General features: G+C 45.9%; 1 protein-coding gene across 3 annotated transcripts in view; it reads right to left on the bottom strand.

Annotated features, from left to right (window-relative positions):
* MELK (maternal embryonic leucine zipper kinase) overlaps positions 1–17,247 on the bottom strand; it is a 265,917-nt gene that overhangs the window by 215,125 nt on the left and 33,545 nt on the right. Inside the window, exons 5-7 of one of the 3 annotated variants that reach the window (XM_029610904.1) lie at positions 2,166–2,282; positions 1,090–1,233; positions 939–1,007 (exon numbers count right to left, since the gene is read on the bottom strand). The exons of 1 other annotated variant lie outside the window; for it this stretch is intronic. In XM_029610904.1, coding sequence (XP_029466764.1) covers positions 939–1,007; positions 1,090–1,233; positions 2,166–2,282 — 330 coding nt within the window. The remainder of the gene's footprint in view (positions 1–938; positions 1,008–1,089; positions 1,234–2,165; positions 2,283–17,247) is intronic. One more of the 3 variants, XM_029610905.1, reaches the window with a different exon arrangement.

Below are 17,247 nucleotides of genomic sequence, written 5' to 3'. Positions count from 1 at the left end.
ATGTTAAGAAAATTTAAATATCAAAACATTGAAAAGTTCTTAATATACATGTACCAGGCATAAAGAAAGCCTTCAGAATACAGAAAGCTCATAATGTGTTATTGGCATACTGCTTACTTTTTTGAAATACAGTCTTGCGCATGAACCAATAGGGTTCCCTTCTCTGAGGGGCTTATTTAGAAGCCGCTCCAGTTTCTTTTTGGAATTATCGAATAGGTTTATACATATTCAAGGAACCACAAGACAAGACTTCATTTCCTATTTTATGGTTCATACACAGGACTGTGTTTCAATTAAGTGGTATGCCAGTGACATGTGAGTTTTGTATATTCTGAAAGTTTATGCATGCCCTAGTAAGTGTAAGAACTTTTCAATATGTTTGGAAATGTAAATAAATGTTTGTAATATATTTTGTTTTGTAAATTTGATTAGTGCTATTTTTTCATATGTATGAAAATACACACATTGTATACATACACACAATGAGTCAAAAAAAACCCCCACAAAAACATGAGTCCTGGACAAGACACGTGACTTTTATCCAGCCCATGTTAAAATTATTAGATAAACTCCTCATATCATCAACTTTGCTTTTTCTTGGCTCTAGTCTTCTGTTGGTCTTAAAACATTTGAATACTCAACATTTGAATTAAAATTGTGCTCCTTTCATTATAAAGCATGTCCCCATTGTTTACAATCTTCCACTCTGTGGTGACTGTCATATATGCTGTATTTATACACTGGATGCAGTATTGTTTAAAGGTTTGTGACAATCACATACCAAACCCCCAAAATCCATAGGGAATAAGCTATTGTATCAGAGGAATATTCACAAATTTAATCATTTCTCTATAAATAAAAATAAGGTAACTATCAACTTCACTCAAAACCATTGTTAAATTAGGCAGGTAAACAAATATTTGATTCTATGAACATACTTTAGGCTTTGCACATAGGCCAAAGTCTATCAGCTTCAAATTTTGATCCTCATCAATGAGTAGATTCTCCTGAAAAGGAGAAAGGACAAGTCCTATTAGTCAAGGTTAGGAGTACAGGTTAAATCAAACTTAATAGTTTAGACAGACTTACTGGTTTGAGATCCCTGTGAGCATATCCTCGACTATGTACATAAGCAACAGCAGATACAATCTGGCGGAAAAATATGCGTGCTTCATCTTCCATGAGACGATCCTTAGCAATTATGTAATCAAACAACTCTCCTCCAGGACAGTACTGAAGTCACAGAAGAACATACCAGTATGTTATAGTTCTTTATCAAAGCCATTAATGCTGCAGGTGGATATAGCATGGAGAAGACTTGGGAAATAAAGTAGGCATCTATACATGCACTATTTAACCAAATCTGCTTTGTCACATCTTGCCATGGGAAACAGGAGTGTTCACTTTTGGAATAAGCTATCTGCAGGACTGTTACAGCAAGGTCAGTTTGTTGCTTTAAAAAGAATTGACAAATGCATACCAGCAAAGGTATAAAAAAGAGTCATAATTAAGTTTTAGACAAAATAGGATAAAAGCTTCTGCTTACTTAAAATTGGATATTATACATGTACATCAAGATAAAAAGGTCAACTCCACCAGATTAAGAGGGATTCTGGACCTTCCAAACCAGGAAGTCATTGAAGGGCCCAAACGTACAGACCATTTCAGAAACACTAACCACCAGAGGATATGATTTGAGAGAGTGCCTATGTGGCATACAGTGCCCCCAGAAGCTAGCTGGAAGCTAAATATTTCATTTATTTTGCCTGGATGAAATTAAAGTAGGTCCTGGTCAAGTGAAACGTCAAGTGGTGTACAATTATCTACCTCGAAGAGCTGTTTGGAAACTCTTGAGACTAGTGTGAGCCTTAGCCAGAAACAACAGATTCAGAAGCGTCCAACCCAGCAGAGTTTTTGACTCATATACACAGACTCACCCCCAAAAATGGGCACAGGGGGTGTTATAGAAACCCTATGGTATCGTTTGTCATGTTGGATTTACTGTAATCGCAGAAGAAAATGTGTGGCAATCACATGAAAGCTGAAATTTGCATTCATTTTAGATTTACTTTTAAGAAACCAACCTCAGAAGGGACAGAAGTAACTGCTTTGCCAACATCACAAACATAAAAACTAGTGCCTAGGTTTGACATTTGCAATCTAACCTCCAGGATCATAAATATTTTCTTGGATGTCTCTATCACATGATACAAACGACAAACATGTTGGTGGCTCAAGTTCTTCATTGCTTCGATCTCAGTTTTAACACGAGGTAAGTCATCCTATAAGATAGCAAAAATAGAACATTCAGCTTAAGAATTTCCTTTATAATATAAACTATAAAATATAGTATTGAGAAAGTGCAATTACTTACCTGTAACAGGTGTTCTCCTAGGACAGCAGGATGTTAGTCCTCACATGTGGTTGACATCATCCGATGGAGCCTGGCACAGAAAACATTTCTCAAAGTTTCTAGAAGCTTTGACCGGCACACTGAGCATGGCGAGCATGCTGCTATCCGCACATCCATGCGAAGTCCCCCTTCAGTCTCGTAACAGAAAAAATGTGAGAAAAAAAAAACCAAAAGACGACCCAACTCCGTGGGGAGGCGGAGGGATTCATGAGGACTAACATCCTGCTGTCCTAGAACACTTGCTACAGGAAAGCAACTGCACTTTCTCCTAGGACAAGCAGCATGGTAGTCCTCACATGTGGGTGAATACCAAGCTCCAGGCTGTCCCTGTTAATAGGGGAGACCAACAGCGACAGAACAAGGTGCCAATGGGCACAACTGTGGCACTATCTGGTTCCCACAAGAAGCACGAACAGAAGAGTTGGGTTCAGGTTTGGAACAGGTTGCGCGAGAGATTGACCGAAGGGACTGTCCTGACGACCATCCTTGTCCAAGCAGTAGTGAGCCACAAACATGTGAAGAAAAACTCCAGGTTGTGGCTCGGTAGATTTAGACGATGGGGACTGCAAGCAAATGAGCCACCGATGTCGCCATTGCCCACACAAAGTGAGCCTTTACTCTGCCAGCTAGCGGAAGGCCTGCTTGCGCATAGCAGAAGGCAATGCAAGTCATCAACCACTTAGACAAGGTCTGTTTACCCACCGCTGCTCCCAGCCTGTTGGTATCAAAGGACACAGAGCTGAGTGGACTGCCTATGGCCAGTTGTGCGATCTAAATAGAAGCCAAGACCCTCTTGCAGTCCAAGGTATGAAGAGCCCATTCACCTGCGTGGAAAATGAGGCCTCAGAAAGAAAGAAGGTAGATCGATGGACTGATTAAGGTGGGACAGAAACTTAGGGTGCATACGCAAGACCACACAATCATGGAAAACCTCGTGTATGGCGGGTTACGTAACCAGGGCTTGAAGTTCACAGACTATGAGAAAAAGGAATCACCACCAGGAATACAACTTTCCAGGTGAGGAACTCAGATTGCAGCAGTTCAAAGGGAAGGCGCATGAGCTGTGCCAGGACAATGTTGCGTCCTGGGATCTCAACAGGAGGCTGAAGGGGCTTCAGCTGGAGGAGGTCCCTCATGAAACAGTGCTAAGGTGAACCCTGACCGAGTGGTTTGAAGCCCAGACTCAGAGGTGCCACAGGTAGTCCAAAAGCTGGGGGAGGGAACATGAGAAAGGATCCAAGTCATTCCCGACACACCAGATGGAAATTCTCTTCCACTTTAAGCTGTAGGACTTCCTGGTTGAAGGCTTCAGAGATGCCACTAGCACCTGAGACACAAAGTCCGAGTGCCCCAAGGGATGAAGGACTAGGCACTCAACATCCAATCTGTCAGAGCCAACACCCGGAGGTTCGGATGGCACAGGACGCCCTGATCCTGCAAGATGAGATCAGGCGCAGTCCTCAGCTGGATGGGGGCCCACACCAACAGGTCCTGTAGAGACGGGAACCAGAATTATCGGGACCAAAAGGGCACCACAAGGATCATGGTCCCTTTGTCCTGCTGAAGCTTCAGAAGTGTCTTCAAGAAGAGCGGGTAGAGGAGAGTACACATACAGCAGGAGCCTCCCCCAGTGGAGAGAGAAGGCATCGCAGGCCAGATGTTCGCCCCTAGCCACAGGGATCAGAACCTGTTCACCTTATAGTTGTGTGGAGAGGCAAAAAGTTCCACATCCGGTGTACCCCACTAGCAAAATAGCTCGGATGCTACCTCCGGGTTGAGGGACCAGTCCTGTGGTTGAAAGGAGAGACTCAAGCAGTCTGCCAGCACATTTAGATGTCCCGGAAGTTATGTCACTCGCAGTGACATCCCCTGGGAAAGGGCCCAGATCCACACTTGCACCACTTCATAACAGAGGAACAAGCCCGTGCCTCCCTGCTTGTTGACATACCACATGCTACTTGGCTGTCTATCCAGATCAGGACTTCCTTGCATGACAACCAGTCTCTTAATGCCCACAAGTCATAACAGATCGCCTGAAGCTCCAGGAAGTTTATCAGGCAGCGGACTTCGGAAGCAGTTCAGAGACCTGCATGTGGATGTGGTTAATATGGGCTCCCCAGCCCTGAGGAGAGGAGTCAGCAGTGAGAATCACCTGAGGCAGAGCAGTTTGGAAGGGGAGTCCCCTCTCCAAGCTGGAGAGGTCTTCCCACCAGGACAGAGATGCCCACAGAGTCTCAAGGTTCTAGGCAGCCTGTCGCCATTGTGATTACAAGTCCATTGAGCCCTCCACATGCACAGATGGGCAAGAGGGGCGACATGGATGGAAGTCACCATGTGGCCTAGCAAACTGATACCTGCTGGCTATTGCAGACAAGGGCTGCCAACAAGGCGAGAGCCTGATCCCGGGGCAGAAATGCTTTTGCCTGTGCCATGTCCAGCCTGGCCCCTATGAAGTCCAGCTGAGGAGACAGGTAGAGGTGAGACTTAGGGTAGTTGATAAATGCCAAGGTTTGTAGCGTCTGCATTGTCAGGGCTAGAGCACTCAAGGCCCCTGCACAGAAATCGCTCATGACCAGTCGCCTAGGTACGGGAAAACATGCATCACCTGACATCTGAGATAGGCAGCCACCACCGCCAGGCATTTGGTGAAAATGCAGGGGCTGAGGCCAACCCGAAAGGCAGTACCCTGTATTGGTAATGGGCAGTCCCTACCACAAAGCAGAGGTACTTTTTGTAGTCTGGGAAAATGGCTATATGTGCATAAGCCTAGAGGTCACAAAGCCAATCTCCTCTTTTGAGGAGGGGAATTAGCATGCCCAGAAAGACCATCTTAAACTTTTCTAATGCCTTGAGGTCGAGGATGGGGGCGCAACCCCTGATCCTTTCTGGAATGAAGAAGTACCTCAAATAGAACCCTCGGCCCTACTGCACCTGCTACCAGAAGAGCAGAGATTTCTGTTTGAAGCATAATCTGCTGGGCAGATGAACCCCACGATGGACATGGGGGACAGGTCTCTAGGAGCCACTGAAGTTGAAACAATAACCCCAGATGATGGCAAGGACCCAACGGTCCAACTTAATATCCTCCCAGCGACGGGCAAAGCCGAAGAGCCTGCTTCCCACTGGGAGATCCAGCATCGGGGATATGCTCGACTGACTTTCGCTCCCTCGCCTCCAGTCAAAAGCCTGTAGCTGGGGCCTAGGCGCTAACTGCTGGTGAGGGCGGCCCTGGAACTAGTGCGTGGTGGACGAGCCCGGAAGGCTGGAGAATAATACTTCCTCTGCCTGTAGAAGGGCTTCCGGGGTCTTGCCTGGAAGATTTCCTGGCGGAGGATGGGGCATCAGAGGTGCTGGTGGAAAGCTATTGAAGGGTATCATGGTGGTCCTTCAATTGTATCCTGAATCTTATCCCCAAAGAGGTTTTCACCAGTGCAAGGAAGGTCAGCTAGCCTTTCCTGCACCTCCGGACAGAAGTCAGAAGCTCTGAGCCAGGCCATTCTCCAGATGCTGATCCCACCGTCGCTACACGGGCCGCTGTCTCAAAGACATCATAGGTGGAACGCACCTCATGCTTGCCAGCTTCTAGACCCAGTAGGACGATGGCCAAAAGTGCCTCTTGCTGATGTTAGAGCAAACCATCTGTGAGGCCCTGGCCCCATTTCCAGATGGTCTGGTTGTACTGGGTCATATATAGCTGGTAGGCAGCAATACAGGCGACCAGCATAGGACCCTGGAAGTCCTTCCTGCCCAAAGCGTCAAGCTCCCTATGCTCTCGGCCCAGGGAAGCAGAGGCATGTGTGTGTGGGAGCACCAGACCTTCTTCAGAGTGGACTTCACGACCACAGACTGGTGGGGGAGCTGCTGTTTTTCAAATCCCATGGCTTGCTGCACCAAATAGGTGGAATCAGCCTGTTGACAAGGGGAGATATAGGGTGCTCCCACATCCTGAGGAGGTCCTTAAAGATGTTGTGGATGGAAACCACCACGATCTCCTTAGGAGCATTGAAAAACTGGAGTACCTCCAGCATCTTATGTCGTGCATCCCCCTCCATAAGCAGCTGGAAGGTAATGGCTTTAAAACCACAATCCATCTGTTATAGTTGCTATCACCTTCAGTGAGGAAAAACTTTTTTTGCTCTCATATAAAGGCATGAATTGTAATGCTAAATAGCATATGATTGATATGCCAGATGTTATAATCATAGGTCATTAATGAGTATTTTAGTTTGCTTAGTGAGTCCAATACACCAAATAGTGTTAGTGAAAATATTATGCAATTGCAAAAATTGTTGAAACACGTATTTTAAAATTTCCAACTTTCAATCGCAATTTCTATTTCCAACTGTCAATAATATGAACTTAGCTTATTAGCACGGTGAAGAAACGCCATGTTCTTCATGCGAGGCTAGTATGGAGAAAAGCCCGACACTGGATCCGTGTTTCGGCTTGTGCCTTCATCGAGGGCCGAAATAGATGTTCAGAGGCGGCTTTAGGTGCCGGCGTCTGCCGGTGATGCGTTTCTTCATGCCTTTATATGAGAGCAAAAAAAGTTTTTCCTCACTGAAGGAGATAGCAACTATAACAGATGGATTGTGGTTTTACAGCAATCTTGGCTTTGATTAATCTGGCTGCTACCACACACTGAATTCTTAGAGAGTTTTCACGAAGGTAATGCTTTAGCCATGGCCCTGACAAACCCTGCAAAGGACAGATCCGCGGGGAGGGAGGAGTGACAGATGCCACTTCTCTGGCAGGGAGGGATCAGAGAGGGGGTCGTCTGAATAATCAGAGGACAACTTTGTGGAATAATCTCTCTAAAGGTCGTAAGGGCCTCGAGGGCACTGTGGGAATCTATGGTTCCCCTGGCATTGGGGGGACTGGAGGTTGGAGGGACTCAGCAAGGGCTTGGGGAACCATGGTCTTGGAAACCCTGTACCAGCCATATCTTCCACCTCAGCAAAGCAGAGGATCAGGAATCACTTCAGTGTGGGGGCATCGGTGGCTGCTGGAGAACCGAAGACACCTCGGGCACCAGTTCCATCAGTAGGGCACCTAAAGACATCCAGATGCTCCAGCAGAGGTACTAAAATAGACTGCAGAGGCTCAGGCACCGGTGGCACTAACAGCTCAACATTCTGGAGTGCTTTGAGCACCATGGACTACACAGTGCAGTCCAGCTCCTCCTCAAAGCCTGGTGTGGCCAGGACTGAGGGAGAGGGACGAGCGTCACCGGCTCTTCCTCGGGTCTCCAAGGAGGCATGGTGCCCAGCACCAATATGTGTAGGGAACGCCTAGGACTTCAGAGGGTATTGGAGGATAGGGCCTCTGATGGCCAGTGTTGCTTCAGTGGCGGCATGGCAGCTGCCAGTGCCACACCAGAACCACAGCCATGCGCTGACTGCGACTGGTGGCGATGCTTGCGGGAGCTCCCACAGTACTTGGCCCAGACTTTTCCTAGCGCCCTCGCAACGCACTCTCTCTCGCCACTTCCAAGGACAGATCCCACGATCCTTGGAAGTGGCGAGAGGGAGCTTATTGAGAGGATCCCCACGACCTCAGCGTTGAGAGTTCCAATGCAGGAGTAGTAGGAACAGATTTTGCAGAGCCAAAAAGCTTCATCTTTATCATGGCACGCACAATGGCCTTTGTGAGTCATCTGGTCACACAGACGACACCCACACGAGGTTCCCCAGGCAGAGTAGACTTAGTTTTTGGGGTACTTGCCAGGTTCTTATGGCCTGGATTGGTCACTGTTGGAAACAGGATGCTGGGCCTTTGTCTGACCAAGTATGGCATGTTATGTTCTTAGAATGCAAACCTCATGCAGATCCGTGATGGACATGGTCCGCGGGGCACCGACGAAAACCAGTCAACGCCATGAGAAAATACCCAGCGTGCAGTAGACAACCGGCGGTCACCATGAGGCAAGGAGTTGGGCAATTAACCACAAAAGTAAAAAAAAAAAAAGGCGGCAATAACCACCTACCACACTGAGGAATTACAGACCGCAAAGGGGGATCAGAAGAGGAAAAACCAGGAAAAGACCCGATAATGTCAAGAAAAATAAGAAAATAGAAGAGCTCCATGAACTGTGAGGCAACTGCTCTGTGGAAAAGAGACTGAAGTGGGACCTCGCGTGGATAGCGGCATGCTTGGACCGCTCAGTGTGCTGGTCAAAGCTTTTAGAAATTTTGACAAAGTTTTCTGTGCTGGGCTTCATTGGATGTCACCCACATGTGAAGACTACCATCCTGCTTGACCTAGGAGAAATTAATAAAGAAAAGAAAATTATCAGGTAGGTAGTAGACAGATGGATCCAGATCAAGTGGGTTATGCACCTTGACTAGCAGAGGGAGACTGAGCAAATCTGACATCACTGTTTATATACCCTGCAGTGACATCAGCCTGCCAGTATTCTCTGCAAAAGCTGTGGACAGACTAAAAAAACAAAAAAAAAAAACTTTATTATTAACAGATAACCATTCCAGTACTCAGCCAATAGGAAACACTGAGCTCAGACAGTGTATTAACACTTACCAGTAACCCCTGAAAACAAGCAGCCATGCAGGTCAATAGCATAGCCAGCTGGCAGCCAAGGGTGGGAAGGTGGATCAAATTGTCTATACTAAAGAAAAGTAAATTATCAGGTAAGCAGTAATTTCTCATTTCTTAGCATTTAGACAGGTGGATCCAGAAAGCAAAATTGCTTACCTTGTAATAGGTGTTATCCCAGGACAGCAGGATGTAGTCCTCACATATGGGCTCCGTCAGTGACGTCACATATGGGTGATGTCACTGCCGGAAGTCCTATCAAGGAAAACTCTGTCAAAGTTTCTAGAAGCTTTTGACTGGCACACTGAGCATGCCATGATATTCTCAGCCACAGGGGTCTCCCTTCAGTCTTCGTTTTTCCATGCTGCTGTTGGCATCGTGGAACAGGAGCCTGTGTGAGAGTTTCTCAGTTTGTCGGACTAAAAAATCAGATTTAAAAACCATTTATTCTCTCCCATATCGGGGTTTCTCGGGTTACCACCGGCTGGTGAGTAAATCTTAGTCTCTTTTTTACTCGACACTCCACTAAAGAGTATCTTCTGCACTCCAGCACACTTGCTCTGTCAGCTCCTGATTGTGAGCTTCCCAACTCTGGAGGCTTGCATCTGTCGTGAGTACTAGCCAATCTGGTGAGGTTAGGGAAACCCCTTTTCTCAGATGATCCGCTGTTAACCACCAATGCAGGTGTGTGCAGACTTCCATCAGTAGATGAAGCCAAATCGAAGTGTTCTGAGATTGTGGGTTCTAATGAGACAGCAGAATGCGCTGAAGAGAGCGCATATTTACCCTTGCCTGCGGCACCATTTCCAGGGTCACCGCAATCAATCCAAACACCCTGCAGATAATATGTCCAACAGTGTGGTCCTATGTTCAGCAATAGACACACCTGCATCATCAACTTCTAAAAAAACAACCCTCCGGCAGGAAACCCTACCCTGTTTAGTGTCAAACCAAACACAGATACACTAGCGATTGGGAAGGCTGAAGAGTACTCTTGTTCAGGTTCACCACCCAACCGAGCTCCTGTAACTTGGAGATCACCTTGCACAACACCAGGAGGCTCTCTTCCAGAGTCTTGGACCAAATCAGCCAATCTGTCCAAGTACAGGTGGACCAGAATCCTGAAATAAGGAGATCAACTTGTGAGTCACTAGTCAGCTCTAATCCTGAGACTTGGCTTGACTCAGCCAGACGCCTAAATATGGGTGCACCAGGATTCCTTCTTTTCACAAGGCCACTGCTACCACCACCATAATCTTGGAAAGTGTTCTGGGAGCGGTGGTAAGACCAAAAGGCAGTGCCCAAAACGGATAATGGTGCCCCAACACCACGAAGCGTAGAAAGCATTGGTATTCTAATCTGATGGGTATAAGGTGGTAAGCCTCCAGACCCAAGGAGGTCAGAAATTCCTGACTGCATCGCCATCATCATAGAGCATAAGGTTTCCATTAAAAAATGGGTCATCAAGTGTCGGTTGACCCTCTTGAGATCCAGGATGAGACGAAAGGTGCTCTCCTTCTTGGGCACAACAAAATAAATGGAATATTGCCCCATACTTTGAGACACGGGCACCAGAATCACAGCACTCAGTCTAAGAAGCCTTTGAAGTGTGAACTCCACTGCCCGCTTCTTCTGCAGAGAGTGGCAAGGAGATGAACACATCCCAAGGAATACTGTGAAATTCCAGTGCATACCCTTCACATATCACCTCCAGGCCCCTCTGGTCCGATGAGATATTGACCCACCTCTGATAAAAGCGAGACATCCCCCTATTTCATATCCTGGAAGGTGGGTCAGCAAACCTTCATTGGGAAGCTCGGGAAGGTCTATCACCCAAGCCCACTCCTCTCTTGGGCTGTCAGGAACGAGAGGACTGAGACCTACCGAAAGGCCAAGTCTGCTGAATGGTCAACCCTCTGTAGGGATGAAAACTCCTGGAACCCTGGAAATGACCCCTCATACCAAAGGGATGCTGAAACTGTTTCTTATCCTCAAGCAACCAAGGCACTGGAGACTCGCCCCACTTATTGGCCAGTTTCTCCAACTTGCTCCCAAAACAAGAGCGAGCCTTTAGAGAGCATCTTGTTAAGACTGGCTTTGGAAGCATTTCACAACCAGAGTTGATGTCTGGCTGCTATCACCAAAGCCACTCTTCTGGCCAAAGTCCAGAACAAATCACAGCCTGCATCTGCTAAAGAGGCAGCAGAAGGCTCCATAACCGCTATCAAACTCCCTCCAGACTCAACCTCCTGAGAGAAAAGCAGACAAGACCTTGCCACTAGGGCACAACAGGAGGCACTCTATAAATTCATTGCTACTGCCTCAGAGGCTTGCTTAAAAATAGCCTCAATCCTATCATGTTGACTTAGAAAATAGCCACTGCTATTACTAGCATCAGTAATCGCCAACCAACCTCTTTTTCCCTGCTTATTCAATATCCAAATCGAGGCTACCTCCGGTGTGTCCAATTTCGTTACACACAATAAATGGGTCCAGCTAACGACAAAACAAAATTGGAGGTTATAAAACAGTACACAGTATTTAGGAGAAGGGTGTAGAGAGAAAAGATAATCGCCCGAAATTGGACACACCAGAGGTAGCCTCGATTTGGATGAGATTGGGAGGTGTGTGCCCGTGGTAGGTATAAAAAGAGTTAGAATAGATAGGACGCCAAGACAGGCATGGAAGGCATCGCTCACTTGAAACACGGCACAACAAGAAGTAATTCTTTAGTGAAGGTGGGAATATAACTTAATAGAAAGCAATTTAAGAAATTATGTTTTTTAATAATACATAAGTAACTATTTTGTTAAAGGTGATACAGACACTGTGAACCTGGTATTAGACACAGTGCCAAACTCTCCCGCAGTCCCTGAAGCAGGCACAAAGTGCAGAAACATGGCCAATGTCGGACTGGCAGCTCCGTACCCATGAACATCAACAGAAGCGGCGACCTTGATAAGTATAAAATAAAAGTTCAAGTGGGTCGGACAAGCAGCCAGGGAGAAGGGATTTTAAGAGAAAAGGAAAAGAAAAAAGATAGAAAAATTAAACAAAAAGTGAATGTCTCCAGAAATAATAAAAGAATAGACGGGGTGAACAAAAAGGATAACTGCAAATCAGTTATTCTTACATGAAACCCCCGTACAAGGTTTTCCCTTGCAATAGTGAATAGTTGGAGTATTACTAGCACCAGTAGCATGGGATAGACTTAGTTTTTGGATACTTGCCAGGTTCTTATGATCTGGATTGGCCACTGTTGAAAACAGGTTGCTGGGCTTGATGGACCGTTGGTCTAACCCAGTATGGCATGTTCTTATGTTCATTCTTCAAGGCCGCTCCTCCCTCTATGGGAATAGCAGTCCGCTTAGATACGGCACATACCAGAGCACCCACTTTGAGAGAGCGTTTGCATTTTCCCAGTCTGATCCAAGGGGTACAGGTCTTCCAATATCTGACCCCCTGCAGAAAATGCCTCTTGGGCATCCCATTCCAGATCAATCAAGTCCTGAATAGCATCCCTCACAGGGAAAACACAAGAGGCTTTACATAAGGAAATCAAAATGGGATTCTTCCTCAGTTCTGACACAGCATTCGAACTGGGCTAGGAGAATGGCCGCAACAAACAAATCAAAGAATGCAGCCACCAAAGACTACTCCTGACTTTTTGTGCTGCTTCATCCAGACCAGGTCCACTGCTATCTTGTGGACTCTTCTGCATTTGCTGAGACAAATGCAACCCCGCTCTAGCCACAGTACAGCTACATGTAGCCACCTGAACAAACAAACAGGCCTTTGAGGCCTCTAGTATAAATACCAGCTCTATCTTCCTATCTTGAGCATCTTTGAACGTCACACCTTTGATGGGACTAGTGGTCCTTTTCATGACCAATAAAACCAGCACATCCATGTTAGGAAAGATTAACCTTTATTCTTCTTGAGAGATAAAAAGATATAGCTTCATCAGAACAACCCTTTTTAAAATTGGTGTCAGGAGAATCCTATTGTAAATCAAGTAAATCTTTAACCAACATGTACAAAGGAAAAGCTTTAGCAGGCTTACAAATACTAGTCATAATAGGATCCTTTACAAACCCAGAATCTTCCCCCAGCTTTTCTTCAGCATTAAGCAGACTTAAGGAATGGGAAATTAAGGAGGACCACTCTTCCTTGTGAAACAGCCTGACTAGAGAAGAGCTGTCTTCCATCTCAGGGGGATATTCTCCTAATTCTCCATTGCTGCTAATATCCCTCAACCTTCTCAGAGTACCATCAGATTTCACAGACCTTTCCTCTCCCTTCTCAATCTCGTGGCCTGAAATTCCAGGATCTCTTTCCTGGGGAACAAACCACCGGAGAAAGAACAGAGGCAGCACCCTGACCCTTACCAAATGCTTGTCGAAGACATCTCAAAAATTCTGTAGAATTTGAGGACCAAGCTAAAAAGGAGGCTGATCTCTGAAGAGGGAGCTTTAACTAGCTTCAGCTGTTATTGCAGCCCTAGAAGAAATACTTCACAGTTCCTGCATCTCGGGATCCAGGTGAGCAGGACAAGCTCAAGTTCATGTCACTCACCCAAAACAGCCACCATTCCCACCACAGCAGACAAAATGCCAGGGCAAACCAGCTGCACTACTGGCTCTGCAGATGCAGTCCCTCACCCACCCTCAGCATGCCTTCCTGCAGCCCGGTTTCCTTTTTCTCCACATACTTGTGGCAATAGGATCCTCCTCCTCCCTCCTATCTGCAAGAGTCACATTGCAAAGCAGTCTTTCTGCACTCCAAGGAAGCCAGCCTTGCTCCCTTCGCTGCACTGCCTGCTGAGACCAATACCCAGACTGTGAAAATGTTAGAAAGTTTCACTCACTTTGACCCCAATGCAGGTACTGCTGACTCAAAGCTTATCCAAAAAGAAAAAAAAAAAAAGGCAGGCAAAGAGGGAAATCAAGAAGAAAAAAATGCAGATACAAATTATCCTCTTTCCCCAGCCCCCTCCCCACAGGAGGTCCTGGAGAAACAGAAATGAAGTGGGAGGAAGGGGGACAGAAGGGCAAAATCTAAAGCACAAATCCTTAGAAGCCCCCTAGGCTCAACTGGGGAGGGAGCACATGGCTTTCACCACAGGAGCAGCCCTTCAATATAAATCCTTTACATTCAGCCTACCATGCGATAAGCTGGCCTACCATCTGCTGCAGACAGAATACTGACAATTAATAAACTATTCCTGAAGGAAGTATAGGGTGGGAAGCTCACCGAGACCTCATATGTTACATGCCCATGTCTAGGCTTAATGAGAGCTTATAGTGGCGCAAGCTTCTCTTAATGTTATAATCATAGGTCTCAATGGGCTAAGTTTTGTGGGACGCTATGGAACAAAGCTGTCCCAATGCACTTAAAGTCTCAAACTGTGCTATAAAGTTGTACTTAGCTTGCAACTTTAATATCCGGCATGAAGTTATAAAAGAGCTGGTAATGAAGATGGTAAGGTGGTAAAACGCCGACTTTGTTCCGACACGGCGTGTTTCGGAGGGAACCTCCTTCCTCAGGGGGTCGGGTGCCACTAATACCTGCTTTTGTCTCTTGCTGAGGATGCTTGGCTTTACTGCGGGTAAAATAAGCACAAGAGAAAATAAGTGCATGCCAGGTCCCACCACTAAGATGAGATGGCAGTATAAGTTGGAGGAACACTCACTGTGTGCTATGCGTCGACTTAAATTGCTGCACAGGACGGCGTCTCTGTAGAACTCTACAAGTAAAACGACGTATAATAGAGAACCCCACTTTAAGCTTTATAACTGATAACGTGCATACCTTGTATCCATGTATACTACCTTGTCGAGGTGCTGAAGTCAATTGCTATGCCGTGAATGAACTATCGGCAGCGCGACATCTGAAAACGCTGACCTTTAGTAGGAGAAAAAGGCGCCGAAATTTGTGGGTGTATCCTAATATGGGCACCTACGTCATTGAGGGGGCCATTTTGGGACGGAAAACTGTCCTTATTAGGACAATGACGTCGGTGGTACACTCATTTAGACAGTTTTTAGCTCCTGCCCATACAGTCTGTGTACCCCTTGCATCCGCTCACTGATCTCTTCTCTCACACAAGCAGTGGTTAGTGACGTCATTATCTTTTTCAGGACAGTATGAGATTTTCTGTCCCTGTTTCAACATTTCCAAAATGGCCCCCTGAAACGTCATTTCCCTTATATGGATAGCCCACATAAAGATTCTGTCAAGGGCTCTTACAAGCCGAAGCTTTTTCAAAATGGCCGCTGATGTCGTCACTTTCCTTTTATGGACAGTGCAGACCACGGTAGGGGTAAGCCCAAGCCATAGTAGTTCCAAATTGGCCGCCGCCGACGTCATTGTCCTAATAAGGACAGTTTTCCGTCCCAAAATGGCCCCCTCAATGACGTAGGTGCCCATATTAGGATACACCCACAAATTTCGGCGCCTTTTTCTCCTACTAAAGGTCAGCGTTTTCAGATGTCGCGCTGCCGATAGTTCATTCACGGCATAGCGATTGACTTCAGCACCTCGACAAGGTAGTATACATGGATACAAGGTATGCACGTTATCAGTTATAAAGCTTAAAGTGGGGTTCTCTATTATACGTCGTTTTACTTGTAGAGTTCTACAGAGACGCCGTCCTGTGCAGCAATTTAAGTCAACGCATAGCACACAGTGAGTGTTCCTCCAACTTATACTGCCATCTCATCTTAGTGGTGGGACCTGGCATGCACTTATTTTCTCTTGTGCTTATTTTACCCACAGTAAAGCCAAGCTTCCTCGGCAAGAGACAAAAGCAGGTATTAGTGGCACCCGACCCCCTGAGGAAGGAGGTTCCCTCCGAAACACGCCGTGTCGGAACAAAGTCGGCGTTTTACCACCTTACCATCTTCATTACCAGCTCTTTCATAACTTCATGCCGGATATTAAAGTTGCAAGCTAAGTACAACTTTATAGCACAGTTTGAGACTTTAAGTGCATTGGGGCAGCTTTGTTACACAAAACTTAGCCCATTGAGACCTATGATTATAACATTAAGAGAAGCTTGCGCCACTATAAGCTCTCATTAAGCCTAGACATGGGCATGTAACATATGAGGTCTCGGTGAGCTTCCCACCCTATACTTACGGTACTTCAGGAATAGTTTATTAATTGTCTATATTTGTTGTTTCCTGGCATCAGTGGATTCTTCTACTATTGCAGACAGAATACTGGCAGGCTGAAGGCAACATGGGAGCCTATGTAGAGTGAAGTCAGCAAGCCTGTTAATCTTATTTTCCAAATGCTGGTGGGGGAGGCATAACTCATGCATCTGGATTGATCTGGCTAGCTGAAGAGGAAGGCCACAGCATTCAGCACTTTTTCAAAGTGAGAGAAAGGGGACACAACAGGGGGAGATGTTCGGGCTGGTTTTTTTTTGGTTTTTGTTTTATAAAGTCTGACAGGCAAGGGTAGTGGGAGGTGTTCAAGAGGGGAAGAAAATGTTAATGTACAGGTGTTATTTGCCTTCAAGGTACTCAGGAAGCAGTACCTGGAGGAGATGTTAGATACCTGCTCTTATATTGAATAAAAAAAAAAAAATGAAATATATGTATACCCTAGAAGAGGTGCAAAGGAGATATGGTACAGAATTTCAGATACCTGAAAGGTTTTAGTGATGCATTAACTTCAAACCTTTTCCATTAGAAAGGAAGCCTTAGAACTAGGGGTCACGAACAAACTTCAGGGGGACAACTCAGAACCAATATCAAGAAATATTTCTTCATAAAGAAGATGGTAAATGCCTGGAATGTCTTCCAGAGGAGGTGAAGACAAAAACAATCAAAAAATTCAAAGGGGCATGGGATAAACACTGTGGATCCCTGAAGCCTAGAGGACAGAAATGAAGGAAAGTGCATGGGGGTAACCTGCTCAGGGCAATAGTTACTACCCTCAACCAATAAACCTCAACTTTTAAAGGCAACTGCATCATTCTCGGCTTTGACAGCAGAGGGGGAAAAAAAGGGAATTGGATTCAAACGACAACTAACTCAGGCCCTGACTTATGGTCTGGGGGCACTAATATGCAGACATAAGGGAAACAGCACAGGACTTCTACAGCCAAGTGCAAAAGCAAAGCAAGTCAGCATTGCTGGAATTTTCAAGAAGGCTCCTTACCCAGTAAAAATGCTGCTAGCAGTAATTTTTGGGGGTTTTATCAGTTGCTTGGTTTTTGATTGTAAATATTACTAAACGTATAAGTATTGGGGGTATCTACACAAGAGAAACCG

The sequence above is a fragment of the Rhinatrema bivittatum genome, chromosome 8 (genome assembly GCF_901001135.1).
Source record: "Rhinatrema bivittatum chromosome 8, aRhiBiv1.1, whole genome shotgun sequence".
Classification (NCBI taxonomy): domain Eukaryota; kingdom Metazoa; phylum Chordata; class Amphibia; order Gymnophiona; family Rhinatrematidae; genus Rhinatrema; species Rhinatrema bivittatum.
Note: the sequence above shows the minus strand (reverse complement) of the source record. Positions and strands in the feature narration are given on the sequence as shown.